Source organism: Eulemur rufifrons, chromosome 9 (assembly GCF_041146395.1).
Source record: "Eulemur rufifrons isolate Redbay chromosome 9, OSU_ERuf_1, whole genome shotgun sequence".
In the NCBI taxonomy this organism is placed as follows: domain Eukaryota; kingdom Metazoa; phylum Chordata; class Mammalia; order Primates; family Lemuridae; genus Eulemur; species Eulemur rufifrons.
In genome coordinates, this window is record NC_090991.1 from 11,166,187 (window position 1) to 11,182,726 (window position 16,540).

The 16,540-nt window shown below is 48.3% G+C and overlaps 4 protein-coding genes across 7 annotated transcripts; 2 read left to right on the forward strand and 2 right to left on the reverse strand.

The window, feature by feature from the left end:
• Positions 1-497: 497 nt before the first annotated feature.
• On the reverse strand, positions 498-1,728 carry VMO1 (vitelline membrane outer layer 1 homolog). 3 transcript variants are annotated; one of them, XM_069483397.1, is made up of 3 exons: positions 1,362-1,728; positions 1,171-1,266; positions 498-859 (listed from the first exon to the last, which is right to left on the reverse strand). In XM_069483397.1, the coding sequence occupies exons 1-3, from the start codon at positions 1,545-1,547 to the stop codon at positions 842-844; spliced, it is 300 nt and encodes a 99-aa protein (XP_069339498.1). In that variant the 5' UTR covers positions 1,548-1,728; the 3' UTR covers positions 498-841. The 3 variants fall into 3 exon arrangements, with proteins under 3 accessions (XP_069339498.1, XP_069339496.1, XP_069339497.1); XM_069483395.1 differs by having other exon boundaries at positions 1,151-1,266; XM_069483396.1 differs by having other exon boundaries at positions 1,115-1,266.
• A 1,663-nt stretch (positions 1,729-3,391) lies between these two features.
• Positions 3,392-5,304, forward strand: GLTPD2 (glycolipid transfer protein domain containing 2). Its single transcript, XM_069483394.1, has 4 exons — positions 3,392-3,578; positions 3,668-3,732; positions 3,993-4,159; positions 4,256-5,304. The coding sequence occupies exons 1-4, from the start codon at positions 3,473-3,475 to the stop codon at positions 4,791-4,793; spliced, it is 876 nt and encodes a 291-aa protein (XP_069339495.1). The 5' UTR covers positions 3,392-3,472; the 3' UTR covers positions 4,794-5,304.
• A 5,255-nt stretch (positions 5,305-10,559) lies between these two features.
• On the forward strand, positions 10,560-12,649 carry PSMB6 (proteasome 20S subunit beta 6). Of its 2 annotated transcripts, none has more exons than XM_069483400.1 (6): positions 10,560-10,723; positions 11,163-11,230; positions 11,569-11,700; positions 11,815-11,944; positions 12,159-12,303; positions 12,416-12,546. In XM_069483400.1, exons 1-6 carry the CDS (start codon positions 10,622-10,624, stop codon positions 12,478-12,480), a joined length of 642 nt encoding a protein of 213 aa, XP_069339501.1. In that variant the 5' UTR covers positions 10,560-10,621; the 3' UTR covers positions 12,481-12,546. The 2 variants fall into 2 exon arrangements, with proteins under 2 accessions (XP_069339501.1, XP_069339499.1); XM_069483398.1 differs by having other exon boundaries at positions 10,564-10,723; positions 12,436-12,649.
• A 2,191-nt stretch (positions 12,650-14,840) lies between these two features.
• Positions 14,841-15,806, reverse strand: C9H17orf114 (chromosome 9 C17orf114 homolog). Its single transcript, XM_069481830.1, has 2 exons — positions 15,725-15,806; positions 14,841-15,134 (listed from the first exon to the last, which is right to left on the reverse strand). Exons 1-2 carry the CDS (start codon positions 15,795-15,797, stop codon positions 14,968-14,970), a joined length of 240 nt encoding a protein of 79 aa, XP_069337931.1. The 5' UTR covers positions 15,798-15,806; the 3' UTR covers positions 14,841-14,967.
• Positions 15,807-16,540: the final 734 nt, after the last annotated feature.

Here is a 16,540-nt window from a genome sequence, read left to right on the forward strand (position 1 = left end):
TGAGATTTGAGCTGACATCTAGTAGGTTCACTAACCATCTGGATTGGGAGGGGGGTTCCAGGCAGAGAGAACAGGAAACAGGAATCGGTATTTATAAAAGCCACTGTTTGGGTTTTGTAGGAGGAAATAAAGGAAATTATGAAAAAGACACTTTAGCCTGTTAAACTCTAGAAAAGGAAGCCTTAAAGCCTTGTCACATCCTAATTTGGTAGGATTTTCTTAATCTGAGGTCACTGGAGGTTCAGAAAGGAGACAGCCTGGGCTCTTACTGGGGGCGGGGTGCCTGCAGGTGGACTCAGAAAGCCAAAGACCTCCTTTACCTGTCTGAAAAAGTATGTGTTCAGGTGCATTTTTCTGGACTATGGGTCCGTAACTTTCAGCAGTCTGCCACGGACCCCTGAGACCAAACCCCAATGTACGCCTTGCCCAATGCTAGATAGAAGGAAAAGGAGACGCAGTTTCCCATCCCTAAATAACAGGCAAGACCAAAGCCAAGACCTAGAAGCTTTAATAGCGGGACGTGGGACTAGCCTTTCGGTAGAGGAGAGGGCGGCGGCGGTGTCAACTGTGGCAGCAGAATAAGCGCGCGTCGTTCAGCGCCGTGTCATCGCGGAGACCTCTAGGTCCCTCGATCTTGGTCTGCAGGCCGCAGGAGCCTTTGGGGCATGCGTCGCTCCAGTCTCCATACTCTCCCCAGCTCAGCCCAGGCCCCTCCATTTCCGTGCCGTCTGAGCAGCGGAAGCGCACGTTGTTAGCTGCTGTGTTGTCCCCGGGGGTCATGGGTGCCTCCACGCGAAGCGAGAAGGCCACTAGGAAGCCGCCGCCGGGACACCACAGCGGCTCACTCCACGCGCCCCATCTGCAAGAAAAAGGAAGACGCGATAGATTTGTGGGCTCCCCCTACCCACCTCCAGACCGATCCAGCCCTTGGGACTTTCCAAACCAGGCGCTACAAGACCCGGTGAGTTGGACCTGGCCACCGGATTCCGCCGACGTTGGGAGGAGAGGTCTTCCATTCACACGCGTCCCCCATCCCCAGGTCTAAACTGCCCTGTAGCTCTGGAAGAGCCTGCCTGCCAGGAGGGGGCCGAGTAACAGGGGATAAAGGACATACCCTCACCCTAGGGGATCCTTGACCCCTGCCCCCCACCTTCCAGACTGGGACTCCACCACATGCGTGTTGCGCTGGGCATTCCCGCGCGCGCAGTGCAGCCGGATGCCGTTCAGAGCCGTGTCGTCGCCAGGAATGCCTTGGGGGGGCTCCACCTGGGTGGCGAGGAGGAGTCAGGGGACTGCCATCCTTGGGCTCCGCTGGTCCCGCGCATCTCTGCCCCCTCCAGCACCTAGGCCTGAGCCCCCACCTTGAGAGAGAACCCGCTGGCGAAGAATCCGACAGGACACATCTCAGGCCAGGCCCATTCTCCCCAGGGACCCCCGTTGGTCACTTCGATGACCGACGTGTAACCGCTTGGGCCATCTGCCTGTGTACGTCTGCAGCAAGTCACCCACAGCAGCAGCAACAGCTTGGTTCCCGCGCCCCGCTCCATCCTTCAGCGCCTGGGAACCAGGCCTCTTAAGCAGGTTTATATCAGTTCGGCTCAGACGGAGGGCTCCGATTGCGGAAGAACCTCTCGGATTAAGTGACACTCAAAACTAATCCTCTCCTGGATCCCCGCAGACTCGATTTCCTGCTCGCGGAGCTCTAGGCTCCCAGTGCTAGGGGAGGAGGGGCAGTGAGGGCAGGTGAATTCAAATAAGCTTCACCTACTGAGGTTTACTACAGCCACGAATTGTGGTTAGCGCTTCGCAGCAGCCGTGTTTTATTTAATCCTCACAATTTTAGGAGGTGAGAATTACCCTTCCTATTTTGTAGATGAAGGAACTGGGGCTCAGAAATGACAAGCGACTTGCCCAAGGTCACAGCCAACAAGCCTGGAAATAGTCCAGCTCTGGGAGTGGAGACCAGGGCTAGGAATGGAAGTGATCCCGGGGGAATCCCTCCAGGGACAGGACTGGTCAGGAGTAAGGGACCTCCAGTATGTGAGGGGACATCAGAGTGAGGATAGAGCCTGAATCCATGAACTGTAGGAGCTGAGAAGGCTCTTCTTAGAGATTGGGGCCCTCATTCCTTGAGAATCTGGGACACTCCTCCCCACCCCAGAAGAAAATATACCCAGAGAGAAAGAAACAATTCTAAGAAGTTTAGGGACAGGAGACTAAGAATCCTTAAGAACAGATGATGCTGTTTCTTCCATTGCTTTCTGTACCCTATCTTTTCCCAGAATGCCTTCCCCCACATGACCACTAGGTGGACTCCTAATTTGCAAAACAAAAACCCCCCAAAAAACTGGGTAAAATTGACAGGGGCCACCACCCTTATTTACCTGCCCCTCATACACATTCCTTTTTTTATTCAATACATGTTTATTTATCAATAATGTGTTTTGGCTCACGCAGTATTCCAAGTGCTGTAAGAAACCAAGAAAAACCAGCCCCTGTTTTCATCAGAGCTCACATTCCAGGAGGGAAGACAGATGATAAATTTGATAAATTCTCTCCCAATGGACCTTGAGCTCTGTGAAGGCACTTTTTTTTTTTTTTTTTTTTTTTTTTTTTTTTTTTTTTGAGACAGGGTCTCACTTTGTCACCCTGGTTAGAGTGCAGTGCACTGCAACCTCAAACTCCTGGGCTCAAGTGATCCTCCAGGTCAGCCTCTCAAAGTGGTAGGATTACAGGCATGAGTCACCATGCCTGGCTGAAGGTACTTTTGTATTCTAGAGGCCTAGTACAGGGCCTGGCTTGTGGAAGTAGTTAAAGGTTGGTATAATGAATGATTGAGGAGCCAATCTGGGGAGTTTAAAAAATTAAACCACAAAAATGTAAAAGGATAAAACCTAAAGTATATGATTGAGAGGTCATGTATCCAAATCAAGACAAGGCCCCCTAGGGATAGGAGAGAGAATTTAGAAGTGGGTGTTCCCTGGATCCTGGAGGTGCTTGAACTTTAATAAGATTTATAGGGCAATTGTGGTCAGCTTTTTCATTTAGAGTGTTTTCACATACGTTGTCATTTAATCCTCACACCAGGCTTGCAAAGTACCTATTACTATCCTCAATTTACAATGGAGGGAACTCAAGCCCAGAGTTAACTTAGGACCCACACCATTGCTCAGTAGCGGAGCTGGTTCTGACCCCAGCCTCTCTTCCCAATACCCAAGGTGCCCTTACTACAGCTGTCTGTACAGGGAGGGGAACTAGAGACCTGTCATTGCCACCACAGAATTCCCCAAATTCCCTTAATCTGGTCCCTCACACCCAGGGTAGCTGCCCTCTGGGGCAAAGGGCACAGGGGAGAGGGGGCCCTAGTAGGTTAATTATTAACCCTTTGTACCTCAAGGCACCACAGGCTTCTCTCCCCTCCTGGAGACAGAGGGACACCACTGGCCAGGGGCTGGTGGTGCTAGCAGCAGCCATGGGGGTCGCAGGGCGGCCCCTGGCCCGGCAGCACTGGTTCCGCCATTCAATTCCTCTCACTATCTTCCTGCTGCTGCTTCTTTATCTCAGTGCTCGGATCCTGGGTGAGTGTCCCCCTCTCTCAGCTGTTCCCGGAAGAACTCGGGAGTCCAAGCCCTGCTTCTCAGGTGCTCAACGCTCCCCCTCTCCTCAGGGGCCCTCTCAGGCTGCGGATCTGGGGCACAGGCCTGCATTCCAGAGGGACCGCCGCCCTTCCAGGTATGTTCAGGGCAAGGCTAGGCGTGGGAGCTCCAGATGGGACCCTGAAGAGGGGGATGTGAAGCCAGGCTGAGCATCTGGTGAAGGGCGGTCTTCCCCCTCCTCTTCCCTCTCTCATCAGAAGCTGAGAGTACAGCAGGAGGGACACCAACTAGACCTTAGGAACAATTTCTTCAGAGCCGGACTATGCTGCTAGCTAAGTAGGTCCAGCAGCCTAGAGGCTCTGCTCCCGCCCCCTTCCCCTCATATCTATCCCCCAGGTCCAGCAAGAGTTGGGAGCCCTGGTGGCCCCACAATGGAAAGAGCCTCCCTGTCTGGAACCTCAAGGGATGCTGGGCCGCATGATGAGGCCATTCCAAGCCAGTCTGAACCCCTCAGGGGATGTGGAGTTGTCGCAGTATTTGGCAGGATGGAGGGAACTAGTCAAGTGAGTGGTCTCCCTTCCACAAGCCAGTTCCCTCCTCCTTGTGGTTCCATCGCCCTCTCTCAAATGGTCTCTCCCATCCCACCACCGAACACACAGGCTCCTAACTCCCTTGGGCTCCATCTTCACCTTCGCCACAAGCGAGGCCTCCACCAAGGTGACAGCCCTCGAGGCTCGGCTGCGCGGCCCAGACGCAGAGCACTACGCTTCGCTGGCGGCCATGGCGGCGTGGGAGCGGCGGGCGGGCCTGCTGGAGCGGCCCGGGACCGTCCCCCGGGACTCGGCCCGGTCCTCGGGCTCACGCACGCTGCTCTTGCTGCACCGCGCGCTGCGCTGGTCCCAACTCTGCCTCCACCGGGTGGCGACCGGGGCGCTCGGAGGCCCGGACGCCGGCGCGCAGTGCAGCGACGCCTACGGCACGGCCCTGGCCCCGCACCACCCCTGGCTCATCCGTCAGGCCGCCCGCCTCGCGTTCCTCTCCTTCCCGGGTCGCGGCCGCTTGCTCGAGCTGTCGTGTCCAGGAACCACAGAGGCGGAGGCGCGGACCGCTCTGGCCCGGGCCGCCGGCACCCTGGAAGATGTCTACAACCGCACCCAGGGCATGCTGGCCGAGCTCGGCCTGACTCAGCTGGCCTGAGGACGGCGGCTGCAGGGGACCGGCACGGAAGGGAGCGCCCAGGGGCAGGGCCAGCGAAGCCCAGGCTCCAGGCTGGTGGCCTAGATACCCCGCCTGTCTAGTGACGCCGCCGCGGCTGAGGCCCGCCCACGGCGGGGATGATTTTGAGTTCTATCCGCCGTCTCAGAAAGATGGGAGGAGCTGTGAGGAATAAAGTGTTCTTTGGCAGCTGTCGACGCAGGGCGTTTTGTGTGATGACGGCAGGCACTTAAGGGAAATGAAAAACGAATATGGGAATATGTGTCATCCCTGTTCCCAGCTGCTGAGAGACTCACGCTACCCCTGGCCTATCTCAGCCACTCCCGTGGCAACTGCATGCCAAGTCTCCAGCCCAGACCTATCCCCTGAGCTCCACCCCATACAGTCACCTCTTTCCTGGACTCTTCCAGACACCGCAAATGCAACATATGCAACACAGGTCCCGCCAACTTCCCCCCAGAACTGCACCACCTCGGTTCCCTGTTTCTGTGAATATTAATAAATGGCAACCGCTCCCTTAAACTACCCAAGCCTAAAACATGTGCGTCATGCCTCACACCGAGCCGGGTGCTCAGAGAGAGTATTGTATTTAATGATCCCTTGGCCACTCACATAACAATAATGAATATGAAAGAGCTTGACCACTTCATACACTGATAATTCCCAAATCATAACTCCAATCCATTTTCTCCTGGATTCCAGAATCCTACATATACGACTGCCTATTCAGCATTTCCACTTGGATGTCAACTAGACTTAGCAAGCTTAACATGTCCAAAACTAAGCTTCTAATATCTCCTACCCCCAAAGACCTCCCTTCGTTGTCTTTGCTGGCTCAGTAAATGACTACTCCATTCTTCCATGTCCTTAGACCAAAAACTTTGTCATCTTGATTCTTCTGTTTCTCTTTTACCACACTGACATCCAATCTCTGAAAACCTAACCATTTCCCACTTTCTCCACTCCTCTTACCCTTGTCCAAGCCAACCTAATATATCACTTAGACTATTAGTCTCCTAATTGTCTCTCTGCCCATCCCTTCCCTCCTTATAATGTATTTTCAATAAAGCAGTCAAAATGATCCTTTAAGATGTAGGTCATAGCATGTCACTTCCCTGCTCAAAATCTTCCAATGACTTCCCATTGCACTCAGACTTATTTTTTTTTCAAGTTTAAGCAGATTTTCTGGATCATATTTTTAGTGAGAATACTTTGTAACGATCCTGCATTATCTGCTCTAGTCAAATTGACCTCCTCAGTATTCATCAAGCATGTCAGGCATGCTTCTGCCTCAGGATATTTACACTTGCCATCCTTCTGCCCAGAATGCTTTTCCCTCAAACAGACAAATGGGTTCCCTCCTTAAACCAGAAAAAGAAGAGTAAACTAAACCTAAAGAAAGGAGAAGGAAGGAAATAATAAAGATTGGAGTAGAGGTAAACCACATAGAGAATAGAAAAACAATAGAGAAAAATCAATGAAACCGAAAGTTGATTCTTTGAAAAGATCAACAAAATTGACAAGCTTTAGCTAGACAGGCTAAGGGAAAAAAGAGAGAAGATTCAAATAACTAAAATCAGGAAAGAAAGAGGGGGCTGGATGTCGTAGCTCATGCCTGTAATCCTAGCAATTTGGGAGGCCAAGGCAGGAGCATTGCTTGAGCCCAGGAGTTTGAGACTGGCCTGGACATCATAGCCAGGCCCTGTCTCTACAAAAAATTAAAAAGTTAGCCGGGTGTGGTGGCCTGTGCCTGTAGTCCCAGCTACTCTGGAGGCTGAGGCAGGAGGATCACTTGAGCTTAGGGATTTGAGGTTGCAGTGAGCTACGATGATGCCACTGCACTCTAGCACAGGCAACAGAGCAAGACCCTATCTCAAAATAAATAAATAAATAAAATAAATAAGAAAAGAAAAGAAAGAAAGAAAAGGAAAGAGGGGACATTACTACTAACCTTACAGAAATAAAAGGATTATGATAAACACTATAAAAAATTGTAGGCCAACAAATTTGATAACCTTGATGAAATGGAAAAATTCCTAGAAAGACATAAACTAACAAAATTGATTCAAGAATCAATAGAAAATCTGACTAGAGCTATAACAAATGAAGAGATTTAGTATTTAAAGAAAAACTTCCCACACAGAAAAGCCAAGGACAAGATGGCATCACTGATGAATTTTACCAAATGTTTAAAGAATTAATGAGATCCTTTACAAACTCTTCCAAAAACAGAAGAGGAGGGAATACCTCCTTACTCATTCTATCAGGCCAGTATTACCCTGGCGAATGCCAAAGATCTCATGAGAAACAAACAAAAAGACTACAGACCAATATATTTTATGAAGATAGATGCAAAAAATATTAGCAAGCTGCATATAAAAAGGATTATGTACCATGACCAAGTGGGATTTATGTCAGGGATGTAAAATTGGTTGAACATATGAAAATCAATGTAATATACCATATTCACAGAATAAAAGAAAAAAAACACACGATCATCTCAATAAACTCAAGAAAGCATTTGACAAAATCCAATATCCTTTCATTAAAAAAAAAATGAACAAACTAGGAATAAAAGAGAACTTCCTCAGCCTGATAAAGGGCACCTATGAAAAACCCACAGCTGGCCAGCATGGTGGCTTATGCCTGTAATCCCAGCACTTTGGTAGGCCAAGGTTGGAGGATCACTTGAGGCCAGGAGTTCAAGACCAGCCTGAGCAATATAATGAGACCCTAGCTCTACTAAAAAATGAACTGGGCATGGTGGCACATGCCTGTAGTCCCAGCTACTTGGGAGGCTGAGGCAGGAGGATCACTTGAGCTCAGGAGTTCAAGACTGCAGTGAAGGCCGGGCGCGGTGGCTCACGCCTGTAATCCTAGCACTTGGGAGGCCAAGGCGGGCGGATCCTTTGAGCTCAGGAGTTCGAGACCAGCCTGAGCGAGAGCGAGACCCTGTCTCTAGTAAAAATAGAAAGAAATTATATGGACAACTAAAAATACATAGAAAAAATTAGCCGGGCATGGTGGCGCATGCCTGTAGTCCCAGCTACTCGGGAGGCTGAGGCAGAAGGATTGCTTGAGCCCAGGAGTTTGAGGTTGCTGTGAGCTAGGAGGATGCCATGGCACTCACTCTAGCCTGGCCAACAGAGCGAGACTCTGTTTCAAAAAAAAAAAAAAAGAAATCAAGACTGCAGTGAACTATGATCAGGCCACTACACTACACTCCACCTTGGACAACAGAGCAAGACTCCCATCTCTTAAAAAAGAAAAAAGAAAAAAAGAAAAACCCACATCATACTCAATTATTAATATGAAAAACTTTTTCCTCAACTTTCCCCCTAAAATCAAGAACAAGAAAAGATGTCTGATTTTGCCATTCTATTCAACGTTGCACTAGAGTTTCTAGCCAGGGCAATTAGGCAAGAAAATTGAATAAAAGGCATCCAGATTGGAAAGGAAGAAGTAAAACTGTATTTGCAGATGACATGATTATATACATAGAAAATCCCTAAAGAATGCACACACACACAAACTATTAGAGCAAATAAATGGTTTGATGAGGTTGCAGGATACAAGATCGACACCAAAATCAGTTGTACTTCCGTATACTAACAATGAGCAATCCAAAAATGAAATTAAGAAAACAATTTTACTTACAATAGCATTGAAAAAAATACCCTGGGAGGCCAAGATGGGAGGATTGAGGTCAGGAGTTCAAGACCATCCTGAGCAAGGGTGAAACCCCTCTCTACCAAAAATAGAAAAAAATTAGCTGGGCAAAGTGGCACACAGTTGTAGACCCAGCCACTCAAGAGGCTGAGACAGAAGACTCATTTGAGCCTAGGAGTTTGAGGTTGCAGTGAGCTATGATGATGCCACTGCACTGTAGCCCGGGCGACAGAGCAAGACTCTGTCTTGAAAAAAAAAAAGATAAAATACTTGCTAACAAGTATTTCAGTTATTATCAATTAAACTGGGAACAAATTTAACCAAAGAAGTGCAAGACCTGGACACTGAAAACTATAAAACATTGTTAAAATAAATTAAAGAAGATCTAAATAAATGGAAAAACATCTCATCTTCATGAGTTGCTAATCCTAAAATTTACATGGAGATGCAAAGGACCCAGAATAGCCAAAACAATCTTGAAAAGGAAGAACAAAGTTGGAGGATTCACATTTCCTGATTTCAGAAATTACTACATTCAGAAACTAGATAGTGGTTATGATTGCACAACATTGTAAATATACTAAATGACACTGAATCGTACACTTTAAAATCATTATTTTGTTATGTGAATTTTACCTTAATTTTTTAAAATGTACAAAAAGCTACAATAATCGAGACAGTGTGATGCTGGCATAAGGATAGACATATAGATTATTGGAATAAAACAAAATCCAGAAATAAACCCATATATATGTATGGTCAACTGATTTTTGACAAGGGCGCCAAGATCATTCAATGGGGGGAGAATAGTCTTTTCAATAAATGGTACTTGAACAACTGGCTATCCACATGCAAAAGAATGAATTTGGACTCCTTCACATCGCACACAAAAATTAACTCAAAATGGATAAGAGACCTACAAATGGAAGAGGTAAAACTATACAACTCTTAGAGAAAAACAAGTATAAATCTTTCTGGCCTTGAATTAAGGCAATGGTTTTTTTTTTTTGGCTATGAACTCCAAAAGCACAAACAGCCAAAGGAAAATGGATAAATTGCACTTTGTCAAAATTTAAAAATTTGTGTAAAAATTTGTGTTTCACAGGACACCAATAAAAGAAGTGAAGATAATCTAATGGGACAAAAATATTTGTAAATCATATATCTAATAAGTTTCTAGCATCCCAAATATAAAAAGAACTCTTACAACTCAATAAAAAGACAGTGAGAGCCAGGGAACAAATAGTGACGCACACCTGTAGTCCCAGCTACAAGGGAGAATAGATTAAGCTCAGGAATTGGAGGCTGTAGTGCGCTATGATCATGATCGAGCCTGTGAATGCCACTGTACACCTGGGCAACAAAGCGAGACCTCCTTCTCTAGAAAATAAAATAAAACCCGATTTAAAAAGAACTTGTGGGGGTGGGGGGGACAAGGGAAATATACGTAACCTAAACATTTGTACCCCCAAAATATGCTGAAATAAAAAGAAAAAAAGAACTTGAATAGACATTGCACCAAAGAAGATACATTAATGGCAATTCGCACATAGAAACATGCTCCGCATCACTAATCATTAGGGAAATACAAATCAAAACCTTAAGATGCCACTTCACATCCACTAGAATGGCTGTAATCAAAATGATGCACAATAACAAGTGTTGGTGAGGATGTGGAGAAATCAGAACCCTCATATATGGCTGGTGGGAATGTAAAATGGTGCCGCTGCCATGGAAAACATTTGTCGATGCCTCAAAATGTTAAACAGAGTTACCACAGGACTCAGCAATTCCACTGCTAGCATATATACCCAAGAGAAATGAAAACATAGTGTAGTCATTCTAACTCAGAGACCCTCAAGTCTATCCCGTGGGCCCTCTGAACTGCAACTCCAATAAGATAAGCACTACGCAGGCCAACAGGAACGTTTTTCGCAGACTTTTTTGTTGTTGCTTGCCACACTGCCAACAAGTGCTCACTGTCGTAAAAGAACCGTGCCTACGCCGTACCGCACATGTTTCTTTTCCCTTCTGCCATCAACCGCGGCGTAGCTTCACTCCAACAAGAACTCAGAGCGCCGCTAAAGAGAGTGACAGAGCGCTTTACGACAGTTGCTTTGAGGCAGCACCGGAGGAGGAAGATGGCGGCCACCTTGGTAGCTGCTCGGGGAGTGGGGCCGGCACCGGCCTGGGGGCCGGAGGCCATCGCTCCAGACTGGGAAAACCGTGAAGTTTCCACGGGGGTGAGGAAGGAGTTGGGGTTCATTAGATGTGCACAAAGCCTGACGCGATGGAAAGATAAATGAGTAGGGTTGAGAGATTTGGTGGGGGTGACCGAGGGGAGGTGGACTGTGTTGTGCTCGAGACAGGGGGAGAGGTGTCCTGAGGATGCTGGGGTGGCGTGGTACGTTCGGAGTGGGAGGTGAAGGGTGTGCTGAAACGTGGAATTCTGGAATTCTTCAGGGCGAGTGAAGCCCCTGGGCTTAAGGATGTGATGAGTCTTTTGGGATTTGAGGGTTGGGATTCTGGTATTCTGAGGGTGTTGAGGACCCTATAAATTTGAAAATGGGTCGGCGGCGCACCAATTTCGTATTCTGGAAACTGAGTAGAGGGATCTTTGGGGTTTGTGTACGCTGGAGAATGTGGAAAGACCCAGACTTACTCCTTCCTCCCTTTTCCCAGACCACTATCATGGCCGTCCAATTTGACGGGGGCGTGGTATTGGGGGCCGACTCCAGAACAACCACTGGGTGAGCTCAGGACAGATTATGAAAGGTCTTCCCATGTTTCCTTTCCTTCCCTGCCTGCCAGCGCACCCTTATCCAACACAGACCACTGTGGGAAGGGAGGTTTCTTCTCTTTCTAGAGATAAAGATTTGTCCCAGCTTCTACTACTTCTAGTTCCCCTCACCATTTGGTGAAATCCTTGCAAAAGTCTGTCTGTTCTCCATCCAGCCTATTTCAGTTTGGTTGAGAACAAATAGGCAATACTGGAATTCCTATCCGTGGGCCCTAAGGAAGTGGATAGTGATGGGATGGAGGTGGGAGGCAGGTGGGGTCCTTCCATCACTATTCTGCCATCCTGCAGGTCTTACATCGCCAATCGAGTGACTGACAAGCTGACTCCTATTCATGATCGAATTTTCTGCTGCCGCTCAGGCTCAGCAGCTGATACCCAAGCAGTAGCTGATGCTGTCACTTACCAGCTTGGTTTCCACAGGTGCTGTGGGGTAGGGGAGGAACACATATCTGAAGGCAATTGGACCTGAGAAGCTAAATGGCCTGACTCCCGGGTCCTGACACTTCTTTCTGTGTGACTCCTCTCACCGTCTAGCATTGAACTGAATGAGCCTCCACTGGTGCACACAGCAGCCAGCCTCTTTAAAGAGATGTGTTACCGATACCGGGAAGACCTGATGGCAGGAATTATTGTTGCTGGCTGGGACCCTCAAGAAGGAGGGCAGGTCAGACCCTCTCCTCCTCCCTCCACCCCATGCCTGAGAATTGGAACCATGCCTTTGATCCTCTCTCCGCATCCTTTTTCTATTTTGCTTTCTAGTCTCTACATCACTTACTCTTACTACTAACTCTCCCCAGACAAATGCCCCAATGGAAAGGTGAATATACATGTGTCGGAGGGAGGGTACAACAAGTGACTCTTTTCTCTCCATCTGGTAGGTGTATTCAGTGCCCATGGGAGGTATGATGGTAAGGCAGTCCTTTGCCATTGGAGGCTCTGGGAGCTCCTACATCTATGGCTATGTCGATGCTACCTACCGGGAAGGCATGACCAAGGAAGAGTGTCTGCAATTCACTGCCAATGGTAAGAACTTGGGCTTCTGGGCCTGTGAGCTTCAAACCCTGCCCCTCCCCCCAAAGCCAGGCCAACATTCCTCCTTTCTTGCAGTGATCTCAGCATCTGACTCTGAACCCACCTTTCTCCTTTTATCCACAGCTCTCGCTTTGGCCATGGAGCGGGATGGCTCCAGTGGAGGGGTGATCCGCCTGGCAGCCATTGCAGAGTCAGGGGTAGAGCGGCAGGTACTTTTGGGAGACCAGATACCCAAATTCACCATTGCCACTTTACCACCCCCTTGAATCCTGGTATTGTAGAATGTAGTAAGAGATACCCCATACCAACACAAGATTTAATAAAGTTTGTGAAAAAGTATTTGTGCTTTGGGGTTCTTTTCTTGACCTTAAGCATGAATTTATCTGGCCCACTCCTGTTGATACAGACCACTGCACTGAGTTCAGAGAGAGTTGGAGAGGAGATGAAAGGAGTTTATGAATGTTTCATTCCTCACTAACCCTTTATGTGGGTGGTTTTCAAACCTCTTCTCCAGACCACCTTCCTACAAATTTCTTTTCCCACTATGTCCAGCTCCTTGAGCCACCAGAGTGTGGTTGATTTGGGGGCTACCAACAACACCCCCTCCCTGTTCAAGCCCAAGGTGGAACTCAGGATTATGACTGATAATAGGGTCACCTCCCCTCAGCCTGCTTCCTGCCAGTCACCATGAGTGACTAAAGAACTCTTCTCCAACCCAGCCTCATGGTCCTCTCTCTCCACACTTAACCTCTGTCACCTCTTCTGTGGTCAGAGCAGCAGTGTGACTTCCTTGGCATCGAGAGAAAGGTGGGCTCTGCAAATGGAATTAAGGTTAATGTTGGGTGGCAGAGGGAAGCCACTAGGAGTGCTTTTGGCCAGCTCTGGAAACTGCCATTCCCATGGAGGATGTAATAGTAAGACAGTCCTCAGCCCCTTGGATGGGAGGCTGTCTGGCCCTTCTGAAGCTGTCCTCACTCAAGCCACGCACCTAAAGGAGCTCAGTGGTGCTCACTGACAGTGACCCAGTGTCAGTCTGCCCCAGTTTTATTTTCTTCAGAATGTGGATCAGGGAACCGTGGGAGCCACATTTGAAAACCTTGTTGTAGAATACAATCCTACCCTAGAGGGTTTCAGAGGGTAGGAGGGAGGCTTCCTTAGGAGGTGAACTCCTAGATTAAGGGAAGAAGAGCAGAAAAGGATCTCTGACCCCAAACATGTATACCTCCAACTTAAATAAGCAGAACTTTTTGTGCCAAAACCTGTTCCCTTAGTCCCATCTCAAGGCATTATCTTTGATTCCTCTTTTGCCTTGTACTCCACATTCAACCAGGACAGTATGTCCTAAAAACTTTCTAAAAGTATATTTAGAATCCATCTACCTCTCACCATCTCCATACCACTGTCTTTATCCAAGTTACCATCATCTCTTGCCTGGAGGATGACAGCAACCTCATCAATGGCCTTGCTGCTTGCACATTTGCCTTTATAGTCCTTTTCCCATACAGCAACCAAAGTGTTCTTTGTATGTGTGAGGCCATGTTTCTCTGCTTAACATTCTTCAGTGTCTTGCCATTCCACCTAGAATAATATTTTGGCTCATTACCATGGCCTATATTAGAAGACCTAACAGTTCCCCTCATCTTGACGCTCTGGTCACTGGCTTTTTTTTTTTTTTTTTTCTGTTTCCTAGAACCTCTGGGATTTTGCGCTTACACTTGCTGTGTTTTCTGACTGGGACTGTTCTTCCATGATTTTTTTTTTTTTTTTAATTAACTTTATTTTTTAGAGCAGTTTTAGGTTCACAGCAAAATTGAGTGGAAGGTACAGAGATTTCCCATATGTTCCCTGTCCCCACAAATGCACAGCCTCCCCCAATATCAACATCCTGCCCCAGAGCTGTACATTTGTTAGAACTGGTGGACCTACACTGACACCATCCCCTGGTTTTCACATGGCTACTCATCATTCAGGTCTCGGCTCAAATGTCACCTCTTCAGAAAGGCCGTTCCTGACCACCTGAAATTAAAGCAACATCACCCTTCCCTGCACCACTCTCACATTACCCTGTTTAATTTTCTTCAGAGCAGCACTTATTACTATCTCATATTATCATGCTTATTTGTTTACTTATGTCTTATTATCTGCCTCCCCCTTCTAGAAAGCTCAGTGAGAAGAGAGAATTCTTTCTTGTTGGTTCATGATACATCCTCAATGCCTAGCAGGGGGTGGGCATTCGATATTTATTGAATGAATGTGCTCCCTAACCCCATCTGCCATCCTGCCTAGCCCCCAGCCTCCCAAACGACTCTCACCACAGTCAACTCTGAAGCTTCAGCAAACTCTTACTTTCCTCCCAGCCACACTTGGGCTCTGCATTAGATCAGCTGCCTCCTATTCACCATTCCTGTGTTGCCACTCCCACCCCCGCAACACTTCCCACCTCAGCCCCATAACCCAGTACTGGCACCTTGCACCCCCTCCATCTACTCCCCAACCCCACCCCCCCACCCCCAACACACACACAACACTTGGAAACTCTGAAAGTATTTAATGAGAGAGTTATAAGGGACTTGGGGAGCCAGACACTGGGGTCACAGAAATGGGAGAAGGAGGGTTGCCAAGCCTTCCTGGAGTTTCAGCCCTTGGTTGTCCCCTTTAAATGGTGGAGTCATTGGCTGATGCTATGTCATGCAGCTGGTGGCGGAAGGAGAGTCGGGCTTTCCTGCTGAAGTAGGCACCAGCACCTGGCAAGGGTATCTCTCCCTCAGCTACGGTGGGGGCTGTAGCTGGGCTGGGATCTGGAGGGGCGGCAGGACCCAGGCCTAAAAGGGAGAGATCCAAGGAAGAAGAAGGAAGTTGTGGGTCAGGGTTCAACTCCCCCTCACCCCCTACTCAGGGCTGAGGAAGAAGGAAGCTAGGGAAGACACCTGGGGGCCTGGGGGTGGTGAGGAGTGCTGGTGGCAGCAGCAGGGAGAAGGAGAGGGAGAGGGGATCTTGCCCAGCAAGCAGGGCTGGCTCTCAGGCATGCAACCTGTGCAGTTGCACAGGGTCCCCCCTACTCAGAAGGTCAGCCTAGCTCACAGCAACCTCAAACCCCTGGGCTCAAGCCATCCTCCCGTCTCAGCCTCCCAGAGTGCTAGGATTATAGGCGTGAGCCACCATGCCCGGCCTAGTGCTCTGCTTTCACCATCTTGAAATTCTTAAATTTTTAACAAGGGGCCCCACTTTTTCATTTTGCACTGGGCCCTAGGAAGTATTTAGCCAGTCCTGTGAAGACTTGAGTGATCCACTCCCACCCAGGGAGAGAGATGATCCTTCTTCCTTTGCTGGTTTGGGCATTTATCTTTCTCCCCAGTGCTGTTGTCTGTCTGTCTGCCTGACAGCCCCTTTTACCGTAAGTACATCCCCATACCTGCGCCTCTTTCAGTCCCCCGCTGTCTCCAGCACCCGCACCATGGGAAACACCATGCCCCCTTCAGACCCATCTCAACAGTGGAGGAGACCGAGTTGCTAGGACTGGCCAGGAGGGCCCCAGGGGGAGGGGTGTGGTTTCCAAGCCCCCCCACCATGGGCAAAACTACCACTTAACCTCAGACCGCCTGGTGATTATAGGCGCCAGGGGATGGAAGGGGGGGAGGAGGGAGGAGGGAAGAGGTGGGGGGATACTGTCATTCAAACACCTATTCTTTTATGCCCCCTTAATTGGGGGGTTCTCTCTGATTTCCATGGAGAAGCAGGAGATTGGGAGGGGTGGCATGGCAGAGACAGACACACAGGTGCCATGACAGACAGATACAGTGAAAATTAAGCACAGCAGTACCTGACAACTTGGTGCCAGGCTGACACTGCTGGGATTTGTTTGTATTTTAGAATGAGAATTGAAGTGCCCAAAATGTAAAGCTTTAAAGAATATTTTTTTTAGGACGAGAAACTTTACCAGCCAAGGAAATGTTCTCATTAAGTGGCCTGATAGCTCTTCTCCCATTATGAAGATAGTTGTAATTGATCAATTATGCTGTGACATGTTATTTCATCTCATTGAATCATATCAGTGATCTTTTGAGGTAACTGTTATTACTACCGTGATTTTACAGATGAGGAAAGGGAGGCACTGCAAGATAAGACAATCTGCTCAAAATCACACAGTTATCATCCAAACAGAAACCATGATCGCCTCAGAATGCTCACGCTGAGTCAATCTGACCCCAGAGTCCACACTCTTCCCAAT